Genomic DNA, 19,055 nt, shown 5'->3' on the forward strand with positions numbered 1-19,055 from the left:
TGCAGACGGATCCGTTCTGAACGGATCCAAACGTCTGCATTATAGGAGCGGATCCGTCTGTGCAGACACCAGACTGATCCTCTCTGAACGCTAGTGTGAAAGTAACCTTACCCTAAGGCTGGGTTCACACTTGAGCGTTTTACAGCGCGTTCAAACGCGCTGTAAAACGCTCAACACATGAAAACCAATGCTTCCCTATGGCCCTGGTTCTCACTTGAGCGTTTTACAGCGCGTTTGAACGCGCTGAAAAACGCCCTACGCTCAAACAAGTTCTTGAGCTTCTTTGGGGCGTTTTGACGCGCGTTTGTGGCCATAGGACACTGCAGTCAATCACACAAACGCGCGTCAAATGCGCGTTTACTATTGCAAAAAATGCGCATAAAAACACGCGATAAAAACGCGCGTTAAACGCGCATATCAAATACGCTCAGGTCTGAACCCAGCCTAAGGCCTCCTGCACACGAACGTGTGCTGCCCGCTGCCATATTGCGGACCGCAACATTTGCGGCTGCCCCACGGTCGGTGTGCGTGCATTGCGGCCCGCAATTTGCAGGCCGCAGCACGGCCACAGGGCGCACACGTTCATGTGCAGGTGGCCTAAAAAGTTCAGTTTCAGAGGACATTTTGTCCAGCACTGATTGTTGTCCATGTCATATTTTCATACAGTACAACCATCAACCAAAATTTTCTGTCTAATATGTATGACCAACTGAAGTGTGGCACTAAACCACTACTCGGTCCAGAGGCTCTCATTAGAATCCACAATGAGCTTTGAATGCAGTTATGTAGATGAAACAATATTACAACATACATGTGGTACAGTGAAAGCTCTGCATAAGACCACCTTATCTAGACAAGATCTCCTATTACATGGTATATGATAAACACTATGATACACAATACTTGGGTCATTATTTAGAAGACAATACCCTAGAATAGGGATGCTCAACCTGTGGGGGATGCTCAACCTGTGGCCCTCCAGCTGTTGCAAAACTACAACTCCCAGTATGCCTGGGCAGCCTAACGATATTAGGGCATGCTGGGAGTTGTAGTTTTGAAACAGCTGGAGGGCCGCAGGTTGAGCATTCCTGCCCTAGAAGACCACTTTTCAACACAATTTTGGGTAGTCACCTCAGAAGTTTCACTGTATTTGCGAATTTAAAGTGAAATTTAGCATTTTATAATTGTGTGTGCTCAGTTTTAGAATTACTCTATGAAATAAAAATACTCCTCCTTTTTCCATGATGCCTTTTGCTCAGGGGCTGTCAGGAGAAGCAGACTTTTCACTGACCATTGGTATCTGCAGTATACTTTGTTGCAGCTACTATAACTCCATCAAACTGTCAACATTGTTCTTTGTGTTAACATTGTAACACAGTGCCATCTGCTGGCAGAAAAAAAGGCTATGTTTTTCAAATGAAACAAATTGTGGCAGATCTATCAATGTATTTATGGCAGTAATGTGCCCTAAAAACACAAAAAAATCCTTACAAGCATATTTTTTCTGACACGTTTCCGGCTATTACTGTACAAGAACGTCCCCCTTTTGCTAAAATATAATTTTTATTTAAATGAATAAAAACATTGAATACTCCTAATAAATGATAAACTAAGGGTACTTTCACACTAGCGTTATTCTTTTCCGGTATTGAAATCCAGTAAAGGGTCTCAATAACGGAAAAAACGCATCAGTTTTGTCCTAATGCATTCTGAATGGTATTCATTATTCTGAATGGTATTCAGTATGCATCAGGATGTCTTAGGTTCCATCCCTTGAATGGTATTTGACCGGCCAAAATACCGGAACAATACCGCAGTTGCCGGATGCGGCATTAATTTCCATAGAGATGTTACATAGTTACATAGTTAATACGGTTGAAAAAAGACAAACGTCCATCAAACGTCCATTAATTCCGGATCTGGTACCAAGCGTTCCATTGCTGCATTGCCGGATCCGGTTTTCCGGTCTGCGCCGGAGGAGCTAGTTTTGCCTTTGATCTACAGACAGAGCACCTGCCCTAAAAGGGGTGACCCCACCTCTTGGTGGCTAAGCCCTATATCTGTCCTATGGTAACACTGTTTCCATGCAAAATATCCAATGTCCTGACATGTGTGTTTCCCCAGCAAGAAGGCTGGTTCACCAGGGGACCAAGTAGATGTTGCCACCGCTAAGTAATGGTGCAATCCAGATATATTGGCGCTAGATATTCGATTTGGCTGCTTCATCGAACTTGAACAAAAAATCTGATTCATTACAAATTACTTTGTTACAAATCGCTTTCCATTGTATGGAGCAGAATGGCAATCACCCCACCCCCTATCATTTAACTTCTCAGATGTCGCATTCAATGCTGATCACGGCATCTGTGACTCACATTAAGCTGTTCAGGGGTTAGTCAAGGGTTAAAATAAAAAATTATACTTACCTCATCCACTTGCTCACAGAGAGGCCGTCCACTTCAATCTTGATTTGAAGAAAAACCCTCTCCACGAGCAAGTGGATGAGGTGAGTATATATATTTAGTTATTTTCAAATAAAAAATTGACTTGTTGCCATGAAGCGCTTCATGGCGAATCACATTTTTCCTGAAATTCGGATCAAAGTTCACTTCGGATACTTCACTCAACACTAATTGGTACCTATAGATATGAGGTGCTAGATTTGATAGACAATGGCACTGAGGAAGGCAGGTGTGTGCTCCTGTTGATTCAGGCTCCATATAAATGAATCTTTCCATTTCATCAAACCCCGCATTTCCACTGATGCATTCCAGCTTACATCCAAGATAGCTACTAAGACAGCCCTGTAGCTACCTTTAAACAATAATCATAGGGAAGGGGGATGGTGAATATCCCACCTCTTCACTATCTCAGTCTGCAAGAGGCTTTAAACTAAAATGCTGCATTCCTAACCAGCCAAACCCCATACCAGCAACAGCCCCTATATAAAGGTTTATTAAAGGTGCCACACGGCCATTAACAATGAGGAAGGACTGTACAGTGCTGTCTTCATTATTAAATGAAAGGTAGCTGCGGGCTAATTAGACACACAGATCTTGACCGCAACATGGCCGCAACTCACCCACAGATGGCCGCTCCGTGTGGCCACACCCTGAGGTAGAGTGGCCTGAGTATACCAGATTTGTAGCTATTCGTGATTCATTAATTCGGAACAAATCAAATTTCTTGCCGAATCAAATTTTTCAACACTTTGCTCCTCTCTAGTTGCAATAGATAGCTACAGTTCAGGGGAGGGAGTATTTATATGCCTTACTCAGGACCTCTCTCGGATATCCTCTTTGCAAGACTCTATCCCTAAGTTCTCTTGATTGCATTAAAAAAGCTGGGGTACTGGAACAATTTATCCTAATTCTCATGTATTTGCCTTTTGGGATACCCCTCCTCAGAGGAAATGGGTGGTGGCTCTCCCAATGAAGCAAGCTGTTAGTAGCAGTTGGCTTTTGATATACCTCCATGTGGAGTTCACCATACCTCTTAGATATTACAATATTAAGGAAAGTATTTCTTTGCTCGTTTGTCTCCTACATGAATCTTAGGCCCATTTAATTCCGGTTAAGGTGTTCCACAAAGTCCCTGAAGGAGTTCAACGACTGATCCTACAATATCAGGATGTCATTAATGAACCTGTTGGGGTGGGTGTTCTGCCTGTAGGCAGGGGTAGCACAGGGACACCACTGGGAAAGAAAAGGTTGATGCTGACGGTTGGTGCATCTCTTACTGACCACCACCAAACTATGAGTAAGACTGACTAGGTACACAGTGGTACTGGGTCCCATCTGCATGAGCCTCATACCTGTCTTAGGAGATGTGGTGACCATCACTTCTTTATAGATTTACTTTATCATTTCTTGGAGTTTTTTATGTTTTTAATCGTTTTAAATAAAAGTTCTTTTTTTATTAAAAAGGAGATACTCTAGTACAGGGATAGTCTACGTATCCCTTGATTAATCAATATCCGGTTGCAGTGATAGTGCACGTTTCTGGCTGCCAAAATCAGTGGAAAACAATGCTTGGTTTGACCTGGCATAATTACAAGCTAGTGCAACATATTCAGCAGGCCCTATGCCACTAAATAATGGTGCATTTAGACATACCAAGCAAGCAGGCAATTATTTGGAATTGACCTCTCCTACCTGATAATTGCCTGCTTATGAGTGGAGGTGAAGATATGTATTTACATGCAGCAATCTCCTCCACTATATGGGGACAAGAGTTGGCTACTACCATCGTTCATCCCCATACAAATTATTGTTTCTGGCCCCAGAAATAATGATTTAATGCACTGCATGAAAGATAATTTTTCCTGCTGAACGAGCGTTTTGCTTGTTCATCGGGTGATCAGCAGCATATTTATTCAGGCAGATTTCCGATAATCTGCATGACATTTGTGCGGTGTAAATCCACCTTAAGTCTTGCCCATTAGTTTAGAATTCCAATTATCTTGTATGCATGTGTGCAGCAGCATGTCTAGTATAAAAAGCTATTCTCACTATCAACTCCTCTGGACGTTTTATGGGCATCTACAGATATGATGTTGATTAATATATTGAAAATCAAGAAAATTTTAACTGTGTTACTTAAAGAGGTATTCCCAGAACCCTCTCCCCCCGTTTGTAAACGTGCTTGTGTACATAAATGTTCTTTTAACAAACTTACATGTGGATTTGATGATATATATTCTGATGTGTGGGTAGAATGTCAGTTTCTTTATAATTTCTAATGAGAGCCTCAATGTCAATCCGAATAGAGAAACTGACTTCCTGTCCACGCAGCAGATGCCGTAGGACCCAGAGAGTCTCGGCAGGTATCACATTATGCAATGGCCACAAGCAAAATAAGTTGACTTAACATCAATTGCTAAACAATCGATTACGTAGACCACCACATTTACAAATGTAGGGGACAAAAAAAATTCAGGGAGTGCCTCTTTAAATTTAATCTATAGATATCTTACCTTTTAAGAAATTGGATACTTCTTGGAGTTGAGGTATCGAACTTTCTGTGTAGCCGCAATATTTTTCCAACTGATGAAATGTATCTAAGTATTGCTTGCAGGCATAGTTTGGATAAAGATTTCTTAGGGTTTGGAAAACTTGTCTCCTAAAATTGTAATAATACTGCATAAGATATGAACAGGAAGAACAGGAAAATTGTATAAACTGCACACATGGTTAGTCATATATATGCAAATCACAGAGGCAGAAACTGCTTGTAACAGTGGACTTCAATGCTCTTTATATGTTAGGATATGTATACAGTAAACTCCAATACTCTATATGCTGTGAATCGTACATATACAGATGTATAGTAGACAAATGAGTTTCATAAAACAGTTTCTATCATTTTATAAAATAACAAGTTGTGCTGAATGTTATCCATGCAAAATTGAATTGAATTAAATGTATTTAGTCTTAAGAAGAGACGTCTAAGGGGATATACGATTAACCTATACAAATATATAAATGGGCCATAAAAAAAATACGGTGAAAAACTGTTCCACGTAAAAACCTCCTTGAAAGACAAAGGGGCACTGCCTCCATCTGGAGAAGAAAAAGTTCAGTCACCAGAGGCGCCAAGACTTCTTTACTGTAAGAACTGTGAATCTGTGGAATAGACTTCCTCAGGACGTGGTCACAGCAGGAACAGTGGACAGTTTTAAAAAGGGTTTAGATGAATCCTTGAAAGTAAATTACTATAATGCTTATGAAAATGTGTAGAAATCTGTGTCTTACTTCCTTCTGGGATTCGTGTCCCCACCTATCCCTTGGCTGAACTTGATGGACTTATGTCTTTTTTCAACCTTATTAACTATGTAATATGATTCATATAAACCACAAAGAGTTCTTATATTGCCACTAATGTAAGTAATTATACCACAAAAAGTATTCCTATGCAATGCATAAGCATTTCAAGTTAATTAATATTGTAATATACATGTGCATTGAACTGGTGCAGAGGATGGTAGTGGTGATGAAGTGTTGTGTCACAGTGTACTCTCTCAGGCCATTGCTTCCTGGGGATCAGTGCAGTGGAAATGTAGTACTGAAGAATGAGGCCAGAATTAAACAAAACAAAGTGCAACGTAGAATATTAAATACTTTCAATAGCAGTTGATCTTAAGTGCAATCTTCTGGCACCAGTAAGGAATATGGTTGGATGGCTGCAGTTTAGTACTAGTTTTGTACTGGCCTAGTAGTAGTCTGGGTGATGGGTGTCTTAGCCATAGTCCCTCACCTTACAGCAGTGTCTTCAATTGCTGGTTGTAGCTATTCACTTCTCAAGGATTTACTTAAGGCACAACCAAGTTATGGAGAGCCTCTCTTAGGAGCAGGAGCTTTGTAGTGTGTTTCCTCTCTCATCACTGTCTTCAGAGGAACTCCCCCTCCTGGCAGGAACAGCCTACTCCTACCAAGAGGGGAGGAACAGGGTGGTTATCCCTATTCCTTGCCATTTTTTGCCATCCATTTCTTACTGGAACAAACAGCCACATAACACATATAGTCCATAATACATAACATGCTGTAACTATTTACAGGTCTGGGGTACTACACAAGCAATGAAAATATTGTTCATGTTTTTTTTATGTATGTTATATTTCCCTCTCTGGTAGCGCTCTCTTGCTTTTTCCTTTTGGCTGATCGTCTGGTCCACTTTCTCCTACATTCTGTGGTGGACAAACATGCTCAGTAGCTTCCCTGCTCCTTTTCTCCTCTCATTGTTGGCATAGTGATCTCCTAATGAAGTGGCCAAGACACCTTTCCATCATCTGTCTTTACTTCTAAATTTATAGAAATACATAGCTATATCTCTCTCTAGACAGTGGAGAAGGAAATTGTGCTATGCTGTTTCTGACTTAGGGAATCACTGGGTCTGTGTGTGAGGGACTATTTTCTATGCAAGGAAGACAGGAAGACAGATGAAGGGAGCTACTGAAACAGCAAGCCCGCTTTACTGTTTCCTGGCCATCTGGTGGTTGGGGTTTAGTCTCATCTCACCTTAGTAACAGACAACTCCTTTAGGGGTATACTAACAAAAAGCTTTTGTAAAAAGATTTTGTAGAAATATCTGCCACTTTCACATTAAAAGGGTTTCCAGGAATTTTATACTGATCGTTGGGGGTCCAACAACCAGGACCTCCGCCGATCAACTGTTTGAGAAGGACACTCCTGTGAGCGCCTCTGCCTTCTCATAGCTTACCAAGCACAGCGCCGTGCATTGTATAGTGGCTGTGCTTGGTATCGAGCTGCTCCTAAGCCACGTGACACATGAACATATTGTCATTGGTCTATGAAAAGCTGAGAGAAGGCCGTGGCACTCACAGCAGCGCTTCTGCTGATCAGACTCTGATGACCTATCCTGAGGATAGGTCATCAGTAGTAAAATCTGAATGGGATTTGTAGAGAATACATATACATATCTAGAGAAGAGATTATACAGTCACAGACATTTTTGCAATGAATTGGCAGCAATAAATAAACAAGATATTTCCTAATATGGATTCATGATCCTGCACAGTTATGCAAGTACTTACCAGGTAGCAATTTCTTCAGCAGTGTACTCAATTCTTGGGATAACATTTCCACTAAAATAAAACAAATGGCATTCACTACATTTGCTGCATTTGGTGGTTTCACTACATGTCCACACTATCCCAAGATATGAACCCAACGGGAGCATAACTGTGGATAATGAGGACAATTTTGAGGAGGAAAGGTAGGAAATGTATAAAAGGATCAATGCTCTGTATACTCTGGATGTACACTGGATGTACAATGTTATTCAAGGGTTTATATATCATATAGCCAGCATATGTGGCCCCTAATTTCTAATGTAACATGACAAGCACAGGCTCTGCACATCACCACACAATATATTAATGAAGAGGAAGAAGAATTATTGCCAGTATGTGTGGTCAAACAAGAACCAGGCCCTACCATTGTAGTAGCATGAACACCCTCAGAAGAGTGTTATTTTGCTATGGTGGTCTCTATCTTTGTCAAATAGTAACACAGTACTCAGAAAACTGGGATGTCTGAAACCAGTTGATAAAAATGTACATAGGGATCCAAAAAGGAAATTTACAATAAGTGACTTAGTTATAGAGTTCCTATTGAATTCAATACTAGGTGTTTAAATACATATGCAGTTAGCGCTCCCTAGTGGTTGATGAATGTAACAATTGTTATATATTTGATCATTATTCCCCTAAACCACATGATAGCTTTATATAGCAGTTCACTAGCTTTAGAGCTCATTCACACGATCATATTTTTCTTTTGTCTTCTATGTGTTTTTACAATGGATATGACATGGACCCATACAAGTCAATAAGGCTCTTCACACATCTGTTTCCTTAAGGGAATTGTGCCCCAGTCCAAAAACTGACTGCATGTTCTATTCTGGCCTGTTTTTGCAGATCATAATAGACATTTCCGCAGATGAAAAATAACATATGGATGTGTGAATGCATGATTTCTATATAAACTGTCCAATTTCCTATTTTGTATAAAATTTTATTATAATACTGCAAGCATTTTATGCTAATCAACTTTGAATAGTCACTTGGGCAGTGCTGTCCCAGTGAAAAGTTATGAAGTCTGGGCTGGAATTACACCCACTGAGGCTTTAATGATGTTCTATAGGGTGTCCTATGTCATTAGAAGTCTTGTAGAAATGTATAGAGTTTGGGTTCCCGGTTGCACACAGTGAAGGAAGGTATACTTTGCCCGGCTTCACCTGCACACTGCACATGCCCAGGTTCCTCAAGATTGAATGAGGGAGATTTTGCTCATGCGCAGTGTGTAGTTTTTGTGAAAGATTACTTACTCTTTATACTTGAAAGCCAATTCTGCAAAATATGCTCTTCTTTTCTTGTATTCCTGGTCACCAAATCCCTATCAATAAAAGTGAAAATAGGTAAGAAATGTTACCTATCTTTTCTACCATAAGTGTCCTGGACTGCATTTTTTCTTAAAAATTCTCACAAGTGCCAAGGTAGGTGATTAGAAGGGTGATTTGCAACTTTGGGGAATAGGGCACTAATTATTATAAGTAGGGATGAGTGAATCGAATTCGGATGAAACAAAGTTTCAAATCACCCTTCTAATCACCTACCTTGGCACCTGTGAGCCCCTTTGCTCATCCCTAATTTTAAATTAACTATTTATCTATCTATCTTATCTGTCTATATATATATATATATATACATCCCTAAACATTGAAATGGGAGAACAAACAGTAACGTAATGTGAAGCAAGAAAGTAACAGGTGTCGCTTAGGCTTCTTTCACACTAGCGTTCGGAGCGGGTCCGTCTGATGTTTTATCAGACGGATCCGCTCCTATAATGCAGACGTTTGCATCCGTTCAGAACGGATCCGTCTGCATTATAACTTAGAAAAATTTCTAAGTGTTAAAGTAGCCTGAACGGATCTGTCCAGACTTTACATTGAAAGTCAATGGGGGACGGATCCGTTTGAAGATTGAGCCATATTGTGTCATCTTCAAACGGATCCGTCCCCATTGACTTACATTGTAAGTCTGGATGGATCCGCTTGCCTCCGCACGGCCAGGCGGACACCCGAACGCTGCAAGCAGCGTTCAGGTGTCCGCTCACTGAGCGGAGTGGAGGCTGAGCGCTGGCAGACTGATGCATTCTCAGTGGATCCGCATCCCCTCAGAATGCATCAGGGCTGGACGGCTGCGTTCGGGGCCGCTTGTGAGCCCCTTCAAACGGAGCTCACGAGCGGACACCCGAACGCAGGTGTGAAAGTAGCCTAAGATGATCACATTTTTAAGTGCCTAGCTCCAATCTGTAGCATATGAGAGTAGCACAAAAAGCCAGCGTCAAAGTTTTTTTTAGACATATGGAACCTCAAAACTTGGATCAAGTCATGTGGGATGATTATGCAATGCCTCCTGTTCATCAGCATGTCAGTTATTGTCACTTGTCATAAACTGAGAAGGACAGAATCCTTGAACTGAGACACCTGGGGAGAAAAACCATGAACTGGAATGACACCAAGAGGTGCATGGAGGCGAACCTCTCGTGCATCCATTTTGTACAGCAAGTGAAATTCGATGTCACATCCCAAGCCCAGGGTGGAAAACAGTGTCTACACAAACCAACAGAAGGTGTTTTTATTACACTGGGCTATGAGACAGACGTCCAGCTACAGGTGTTCCATTGACTTGCTTTCAAGGGCTATCATGATGCACAGCAAGATGGCAATGGAGGTTGGAATTGAAGTCTATCTATTTCAGCAATGAGTCCCCGATTGCTCTGGAGACCACATGGGCAATGCCATGAAAATGTCTTCCAAAGGGAACTACACACCAGTCCTACTTTCAGTATTATGGTGTGGGGTGGCATACTGTATGGCCCTTCTAGTCTTCATTTCAGGTACAAAACATCTTGCCATTACATTGATTTGGTTGTGAAACAAGTGGTACAGCCATTTCTCCAAGTGTGCAAGGAGTTATTTTTCAACAGGACAGCGCCAGGCTGCATATTGTTTGTGCTACTGTGACAAGTCTGCACAGCCTGAACATGCTACCATGGCCTACAGCGTCTCAGGATTTGTTTCCTATCAAGCATATCTGGGACATCATTGGTTAGCAATTGCAAAGAGAGCTGCCAGCAGTGTGCCCAAGTGCATTCAGCATGGTAGAACATTCCTCAGACAACCATTAATAACCTCATTCATAGCATGCCAAGGCGTGTTATTGTGTGAATTTCTGTGTGTGGTGTTCAAACTCAATAATTTTGTTTCCATTTTTTTGTCATTTGCATATCATTAACATGTCTATCGATCCAGTGATTTCAATAATTCCACAACTTTTCCTTCTTGATGTTTGAAAGTTTGTGAACCCTTCAGTTTTTTCTATCTTTCTGAATACATTGACCTTAAAGTACATCAGATTTTCAGTCCTAAAATTAGATACAGTTAACCAAGTCAAATAAAGGAGTCAAAAATATTAGCCTTGATCATTTATTTATTGAGTAAAATGATCCAATATCACATGTCTGTGAGTGGCAAAAGTATGTGAACTTTTAGAATTTGAAGATGGAAGGTTGAATTAGAGTTGTATTTTAATGGGATGACCAATTGTAGTGCCCTAGAGCAGGGAGTACTTTGACATTTGGACATGTATGGACATTTGCCTATATCCCCTATGCAAAGTTAAAACGTCTTACTTTATTTCTCTTGAAAGGGTTAACTTATACTGTTTAATACTGTGTACCTGCATTTTACATTTTGTGATATATATCCTGTTCATTATCACTGTATTTACATGGCTCTGTGGAAAGCGTTAATGAATACTGAGAGACTGTTAGGGCTTTGATTGAGAAGTTGGTAATTTTCCACAGCTGCCATAGAGTTTAGAGTTTAAAGAAGACCATGTTTTGGAGGGAAAAAAACTCAGACTTGTTTACCATCATGTTTTGGAGGGAAAAACTCCAGACTTGTTTACCACCAAAAGCAGACATCCTGACCTTTTAAATGTCTGGTTTTAGCTATGTTATGTCTGAAAAACATGCTGTATCATTGCCATTAAGTATCATTAAAGCTCTAATGTAAGTCTATACCAGATGGGTGCTTAGTTTCTCCACTCCACCCCTCCCAGTAGAAGGTTCTAGTCTAGCAAACACTGTATATAAGGAGAGCAGTCAGAGCCCCTTGTGTGCTGCAGTTAGTGATCAGTGCTTGGAGGGGAGACTCATGCCAGCCTGCATGAGTGACCAGAAGAAGGCGCTGAGATGGGGACGTTGAGCCACAGACCATGGGTTACTAGCCCTGTGACCAAGGATCCACCCGGACTACTGAGCTACAGACCGTGGGCCCTTGACCAGGATGCCAGCCTTCTCAGAAAGAGAGCGACAGCTAGTTCAGGCCTTTCCTCAGCATCAAACCCTTCTTCTGCCAGGGAGAAGACTCTGCCAGACTACTGAGTGACCAGAAGAAGACGCTGATACGGTGATACACTGCCACAGACCCTGGATCACCAGCCTTGGACCAGGGTACCAGCCTTCTTAAGAGAAAGAGGGACAGCTAGCTCAGATCTTTGGTGCCCGCCCCTCTCTCGCTCTCCTCACACAGCCTTGGCGATTGTAAGTGATCGTGCATACGCGATCCTTGCCAGAGCCGTGGTGATAGATTGATTCGGCAGCAGGGTATGTGTCTGGCTCCTTCCCTCACTTCCATGGGCCAGTTTACCAGATCCCCTCCCGTGTCTGGGGATCATTATTAGAGCCCTGGCCCCCTCAACAAGTACACATTACTCCTAATACCACCCCCAGGACACAAAAATATTCATGAGGGAGAGTTCAGGCATTGTTGTTATACGCCCCCTCAGCATGTACTTCAGCATGTAAACACAGCAATAACAGAACCATGAAAAGGTGTAAGTATGGGCTTTTCTCTTAAGAAATCAAGCTTAACCAATGTATATGTATGTCCTGATGACTTTTATGAGGTTTTATTTTTTTTTCCCCATAACTCGGATAACCCCTTTAATCCAATAGAAAAGCTGTGAAAGGACCTGAAGAGGGCAGTTTATGGAAAGAAACCCACCAGCATAACAGAATTGAAGCAGTTCTACACAGAGCAATGGGCCAAAATTCCTCCAAAGCAATTTTCAGGACTAATCAACAAATACCAGAAACATTTAGTTGCAGATACTGCTGCACAAGGAGGTCACACCAGATATAAAAAGCAAAGGTACACATAAGTTTGCCACTCACAGACATGTGATATTGGATCATTTTCCCTAATATATAAAAGGACAAGTCTTAAATTTTCGACTACCGTAATTTGTTTGATTATCTTTATCTACTTTTAGGACTTGTGTGAAAATATGATGTGGGAGATTTATCAAACTGGTGTAAAGTAGAACTGGCTTAGTTGCCCATAGCAACCAATCAGATTTCCCCTTTCATTTTCCAAAGGAGCTGTGAAAAATGAAAGGTGAAATCTGATTGGTTGCCAGTTACTAGCCAGTTCTACTTTACACCGTTTTGATAAATTTCACACACTTTCAAGCACAACTGTTTATATATTAATACTGTATATATATATATATATATATATATATATATATACACTGCTCAAAAAAATAAAGGGAACACAAAAATAACACATCCTAGATCTGAGTTAATTAAATATTCTTCTGAAATACTTTGTTCTTTACATAGTTGAATGTGCTGACAACAAAATCACACAAAAATAAAAAAATGGAAATCAAATTTTTTAACCCATGGAGGTCTGGATTTGGAGTCACCCTCAAAATTAAAGTGGAAAAACACACTACAGGCTGATCCAACTTTGATGTAATGTCCTTAAAAGAAGTCAAAATGAGGCTCAGTAGTGTGTGTGGCCTCCACGTGCCTGTATGACCTCCCTACAACGCCTGTGCATGCTCCTGATGAGGTGGCAGACGGTCTCCTGAGGGATCTCCTCCCAGACCTGGACTAAAGCATCTGCCAACTCCTGGACAGTCTGTGGTGCAACGTGACGTTGGTGGATAGAGCGAGACATGATGTCCCAGATGTGCTCAATTGGATTCAGGTCTGGGGAATGGGCAGGCCAGTCCATAGCATCAATGCCTTCATCTTGCAGGAACTGCTGACACCCTCCAGCCACATGAGGTCTAGCATTGTCTTCCATTAGGAGGAACCCAGGGCCAACCGCACCAGCATATGGTCTCACAAGGGGTCTGAGGATCTCATCTCGGTACCTAATGGCAGTCAGGCTACCTCTGGCGAGCACATGGAGGGCTGTGCGGCCCTCCAAAGAAATGCCACCCCACACCATTACTGACCCAATGCCAAAACGGTCATGCTGGCATTGCTGGAGGATGTTGCAGGCAGCAGAACGTTCTCCACGGCGTCTCCAGACTCTGTCACGTCTGTCACATGTGCTCAGTGTGAACCTGCTTTCATCTGTGAAGAGCACAGGGCGCCAGTGGGAATTTGCCAATCTTGGTGTTCTCTGGCAAATGCCAAACGTCCTGCACGGTGTTGGGCTGTAAGCACAACCCCCACCTGTGGACGTCGGGCCCTCATATCACCCTCATGGAGTCTGTTTCTGACCGTTTGAGCAGACACATGCACATTTGTGGCCTGCTGGAGGTCATTTTGCAGGGCTCTGGCAGTGCTCCTCCTGTTAATCCTTGCACAAAGGCGGAGGTAGCGGTCCTGCTGCTGGGTTGTTGCCCTCCTACGGCCTCCTCCACGTCTCCTGATGTACTGGCCTGTCTCCTGGTAGCGCCTCCATGCTCTGGACACTATGCTGACAGACACAGCAAACCTTCTTGCCACAGCTCGCATTGATGTGCCATCCTGGATAAGCTGCACTACCTGAGCCACTTGTGTGGGTTGTAGACTCTGTCTCATGCTACCACTAGAGTGAAAGCACCGCCAGCATTTAAAAGTGACCAAAACATCAGCCAGGAAGCATAGGAACTGAGAAGTGGTCTGTGATCACCACCTGCAGAACCATTCCTTTATTGGGGGTGTCTTGCTAATTGCCTATAATTTCCACCTGTTGTCTATCCTATTTGCACAACAGCATGTGAAATTGATTGTCACTCAGTGTTGCTTCCTAAGTAGACAGTTTGATTTCACAGAAGTATGATTGACTTGGAGTTACATTGTGTTGTTTGTGTTCCCTTTATTTTTTTGAGCAGTGTATATATATATATATACATATATATATCTACACTGCTCAAAAAAATAAAGGGAACACAAAAATAATACATCCTAGATCTGAATTAATTAAATATTCTTCTGAAATACTTTGTTCTTTACATAGTTGAATGTGCTGACAACAAAATCACACAAAAATAAAAAAATGGAAATCAAATTTTTCAACCCATGGAGGTCTGGATTTGGAGTCACCCTCAAAATTAAAGTGGAAAAACACACTACAGGCTGATCCAACTTTGATGTAATGTCCTTAAAACAAGTCAAAATGAGGCTCAGTAGTGTGTGTGGCCTCCACGTGCCTGTATGACCTCCCTACAACGCCTGTGCATGCTCCTGATGAGGTGGCGGACGGTCTCCTGAGGGATCTCTTCCCAGACCTGGACTAAAGCATCTGCCAACTCCTGGACAGTCTGTGGTGCAACGTGACATTGGTGGATAGAGCGAGACATGATGTCCCAGATGTGCTCAATTGGATTCAGGTCTGGGGAACGGGCGGGCCAGTCCATAGCATCAATGCCTTCGTCTTGCAGGAACTGCTGACACACTCCAGCCACATGAGGTCTAGCATTGTCTTGCATTAGGAGGAACCCAGGGCCAACCGCACCAGCATATGGTCTCACAAGGGGTCTGAGGATCTCATCTCGGTACCTAATGGCAGTCAGGGTACCTCTGGCGAGCACATGGAGGGCTGTGCGGCCCTCCAAAGAAATGCCACCCCACACCATTACTGACCCAATGCCAAAACGGTCATGCTTGAGGATGTTGCAGGCAGCAGAACGTTCTCCACGGCGTCTCAAGACTCTGTCACGTCTGTCACATGTGCTCAGTGTGAACCTGCTTTCATCTGTGAAGAGCACAGGGCGCCAGTTTGCGAATCTGCCAATATTGGTGTTCTCTGGAAAATGCCAAACGTCCTGCACGGTGTTGGGCTGTAAGCACAACCCCCACCTGTGGATGTCGGGCCCTCATATCACCCTCATGGAGTCTGTTTCTGACCGTTTGAGCAGACACATGCACATTTGTGGCCTGCTGGAGGTCATTTTGCAGGGCTCTGGCAGTGCTCCTCCTGTTCCTCCTTGCACAAAGGCGGAGGTAGCGGTCCTGCTGCTGGGTTGTTGCCCTCCTACGGCCTCCTCCACGTCTCCTGATGTACTGGCCTGTCTCCTGGTAGCGCCTCCATGCTCTGGACACTACGCTGACAGACACAGCAAACCTTCTTGCCACAGCTCGCATTGATGTGCCATCCTGGATAAGCTGCACTACCTGAGCCACTTGTGTGGGTTGTAGACTCCGTCTCATGCTACCACTAGAGTGAAAGCACCGCCAGCATTCAAAAGTGACCAAAACATCAGCCAGGAAGCATAGGAACTGAGAAGTGATCTGTGGTCACCACCTGCAGAACCACTCCTTTATTGGGGGTGTCTTGCTAATTGCCTATAATTTCCACCTGTTGTCTATCCCATTTGCACAACAGCATGTGAAATTGATTGTCACTCAGTGTTGCTTCCTAAGTGGACAGTTTGATTTCACAGAAGTGTGATTGACTTGGAGTTACATTGTGTTGTTTAAGTGTTCCCTTAATTTTTTTGAGCAGTGTATATATATAGAGAGAGAGAGAGAGAGAGATGTCATTTTTCTATCATTTGGAGGTAATAATCAAGAAATGTGCACAATAAGGTTTTAACTATTCAAGGCATGAAACCTGATAATCTGTGTTGATGTTATGGCAGTGAAAACATGCTCAACCTTTGCTTCAAAGAAGAAACCTCTCAGCTCCCAGCTGTATAGAGCCGTCCATGCATACATGGGAACGGGCTGTGTTTCCTGCCATATGGTATTAGTTACTCAGCACTTACCCACCCAGGGAAATAACCTCTCAGAACTTCACTAAATGACATTTTCTTGGTTTTCGACTTGACAGCAGTGGATGTAAAACATCCTAATTTCTATGTAAATGATCTGTCTGGGAAAATTATATAATACTTGATTCACATAGTAATTATATGTGAGCCAAGGGTCTTAGAATTGTGGCTCCCATACAAATCTGGTTATGATGAGCAAAATGTCTTATTAGTTTTATGTTTATATAAAACTACAATTGTCAAAAGTTTTACAGCCGGAGCAGAAATAATTTTTGCATATGTAATGATTTATATACAGAACACAAACCCTTTGCCCATATACATGGAAAATTATGTATATTGGATACATTGCATTTTTTTGTCAAAATCTGAAGTGTAATAAAATACAGAAGCTGACAAATAGGACAGTGAGACCGTAAACTCAAAACATGGAATGCATTGTATTCCCTGCAAACAGCCATTTCAGGCTAGAGAGAGATTGTGTAGTGTTCTACCGTAAGCTACCAGAAGTTCAATATGTCTGCCGCCATGAATACTACTTTATCTGAAATACTGTATCTTCAATTATGAGAACCAGCATGCACATATCAACATATACACTATATGGAGAAAAGTATTGGATACACCCCTAATTACTGAATTGTGGTTTTTCACTCAGTCCCATTGCCACAGGTGTATAAAATCCAGCACCTAACCATGAAGTCTGCCTTTACAAACATTTGTGAACAAATTGCTCGTTCTAAAGAGCTTTCTAAATTCCTTCTGTCCTAGATATTCAAGCATCAACTGTGAGTGATATTACATAGTGGCAGCATTTAGGAATAACATCAACCCAAAGTGGGCCGTGAGGAAGCCACAGATCGTGGCGATACTCATAAGGACATTGCAGACTTAACCCACTTTTCCTAGTTTATTTACTCTGATGATATTAGTATTTTGATTTTAGGTTACTATTAATTGGTAGTTTATTTTGGATGTAATTGTGTCTTTGGGTACATTTACACTTTTGTATATTTTGTGATATATTTGTGCTGGAGCAATGCAATAATAAAAGGGGGAGTCACTTATCATGGAGCATGATCTAGTTTTTCTGTATCATGTTGATGTTTGCCTTTTTAATTGTGGTCCTTTGTGTTGTTTTTTGTTTATATTAAATAAATTACTTTATTTATTTGTCTTCTATCTCATACCAACTTTTGTTCTTCCAATTTCATAAGTCTTAATGCTTCAGCACACTAAGACATTTTGGACAACTGTATGCTTCAAGCTTGGTGGGATGAGTTTGGGGAAATATATTTTATGTTCCAGCATGATTGTGTCCCAGTGCAGAAAGCAAGGTCTATAAAGGCATGGTTGGGTAGTATTCAGTGTAGGTTCCTGTCCTAAAGAAATCGCCTTGTCAAAATGTACACTGCGTGCAGAATTATTAGGCAAATTAGTATTTTGACCACATCATCCTCTTTATGCATGTTGTCTTACTCCAAGCTGTATAGGCTCGAAAGCCTACTACCAATTAAGCATATTAGGTGATGTGCATCTCTGTAATGAGAAGGGGTGTGGTCTAATGACATCAACACCCTATATTAGGTGTGCATAATTATTAGGCAACTTCCTTTCCTTTGGCAAAATGGGTCAAAAGAAGGACTTGACAGGCTCAGAAAAGTAAAAAATAGTGAGATATCTTGCAGAGGGATGCAGCACTCTTAAAATTGCAAAGCTTCTGAAGCGTGATCATCGAACAATCAAGCGTTTCATTCAAAATAGTCAACAGGGTCGCAAGAAGCGTGTGGAAAAACCAAGGCGCAAAATAACTGCCCATGAACTGAGAAAAGTCAAGCGTGCAGCTGCCAAGATGCCACTTGCCACCAGTTTTGCCATATTTCAGAGCTGCAACATCACTGGAGTGCCCAAAAGCACAAGGTGTGCAATACTCAGAGACATGGCCAAGGTAAGAAAGGCTGAAAGACGACCACCACTGAACAAGACACACAAGCTGAAACGTCAAGACTGGGCCAAGAAATATCTCAAGACTGATTTTTCTAAGGTTTTATGGACTGATGAAATGAGAGTGAGTCTTGATGGGCCAGATGGATGGGCCCATGGCTGGATTGGTAAAGGGCAGAGAGCTCCAGTCCGACTCAGATGCCAGCAAGGTGGAGGTGGAGTACTGGTTTGGGCTGGTATCATCAAAGATGAGCTTGTAGGGCCTTTTCGGGTTGAGGATGGAGTCAAGCTCAACTCCCAGTCCTACTGCCAGTTTCTGGAAGACACCTTCTTCAAGCAGTGGTACAGGAAGAAGTCTGCATCCTTCAAGAAAAACATGATTTTCATGCAGGACAATGCTCCATCACACGCGTCCAAGTACTCCACAGCGTGGCTGGCAAGAAAGGGTATAAAAGAAGAAAATCTAATGACATGGCCTCCTTGTTCACCTGATCTGAACCCCATTGAGAACCTGTGGTCCATC

General features: G+C 42.2%; 1 protein-coding gene across 1 annotated transcript in view; it reads right to left on the reverse strand.

Annotated features, from left to right (window-relative positions):
* The window catches only part of LOC120987072 (tyrosine 3-monooxygenase-like), a 124,831-nt gene that overhangs the window by 65,340 nt on the left and 40,436 nt on the right, over window positions 1–19,055 (reverse strand). Inside the window, exons 4-6 of the mRNA XM_040415708.1 lie at window positions 8,848–8,915; window positions 7,553–7,603; window positions 4,976–5,121 (exon numbers count right to left, since the gene is read on the reverse strand). Of these exons, the coding sequence (XP_040271642.1) occupies window positions 4,976–5,121; window positions 7,553–7,603; window positions 8,848–8,915 (265 nt within the window). The remainder of the gene's footprint in view (window positions 1–4,975; window positions 5,122–7,552; window positions 7,604–8,847; window positions 8,916–19,055) is intronic.

The sequence above is a fragment of the Bufo bufo genome, chromosome 1, assembly GCF_905171765.1.
Source record: "Bufo bufo chromosome 1, aBufBuf1.1, whole genome shotgun sequence".
Classification (NCBI taxonomy): domain Eukaryota; kingdom Metazoa; phylum Chordata; class Amphibia; order Anura; family Bufonidae; genus Bufo; species Bufo bufo.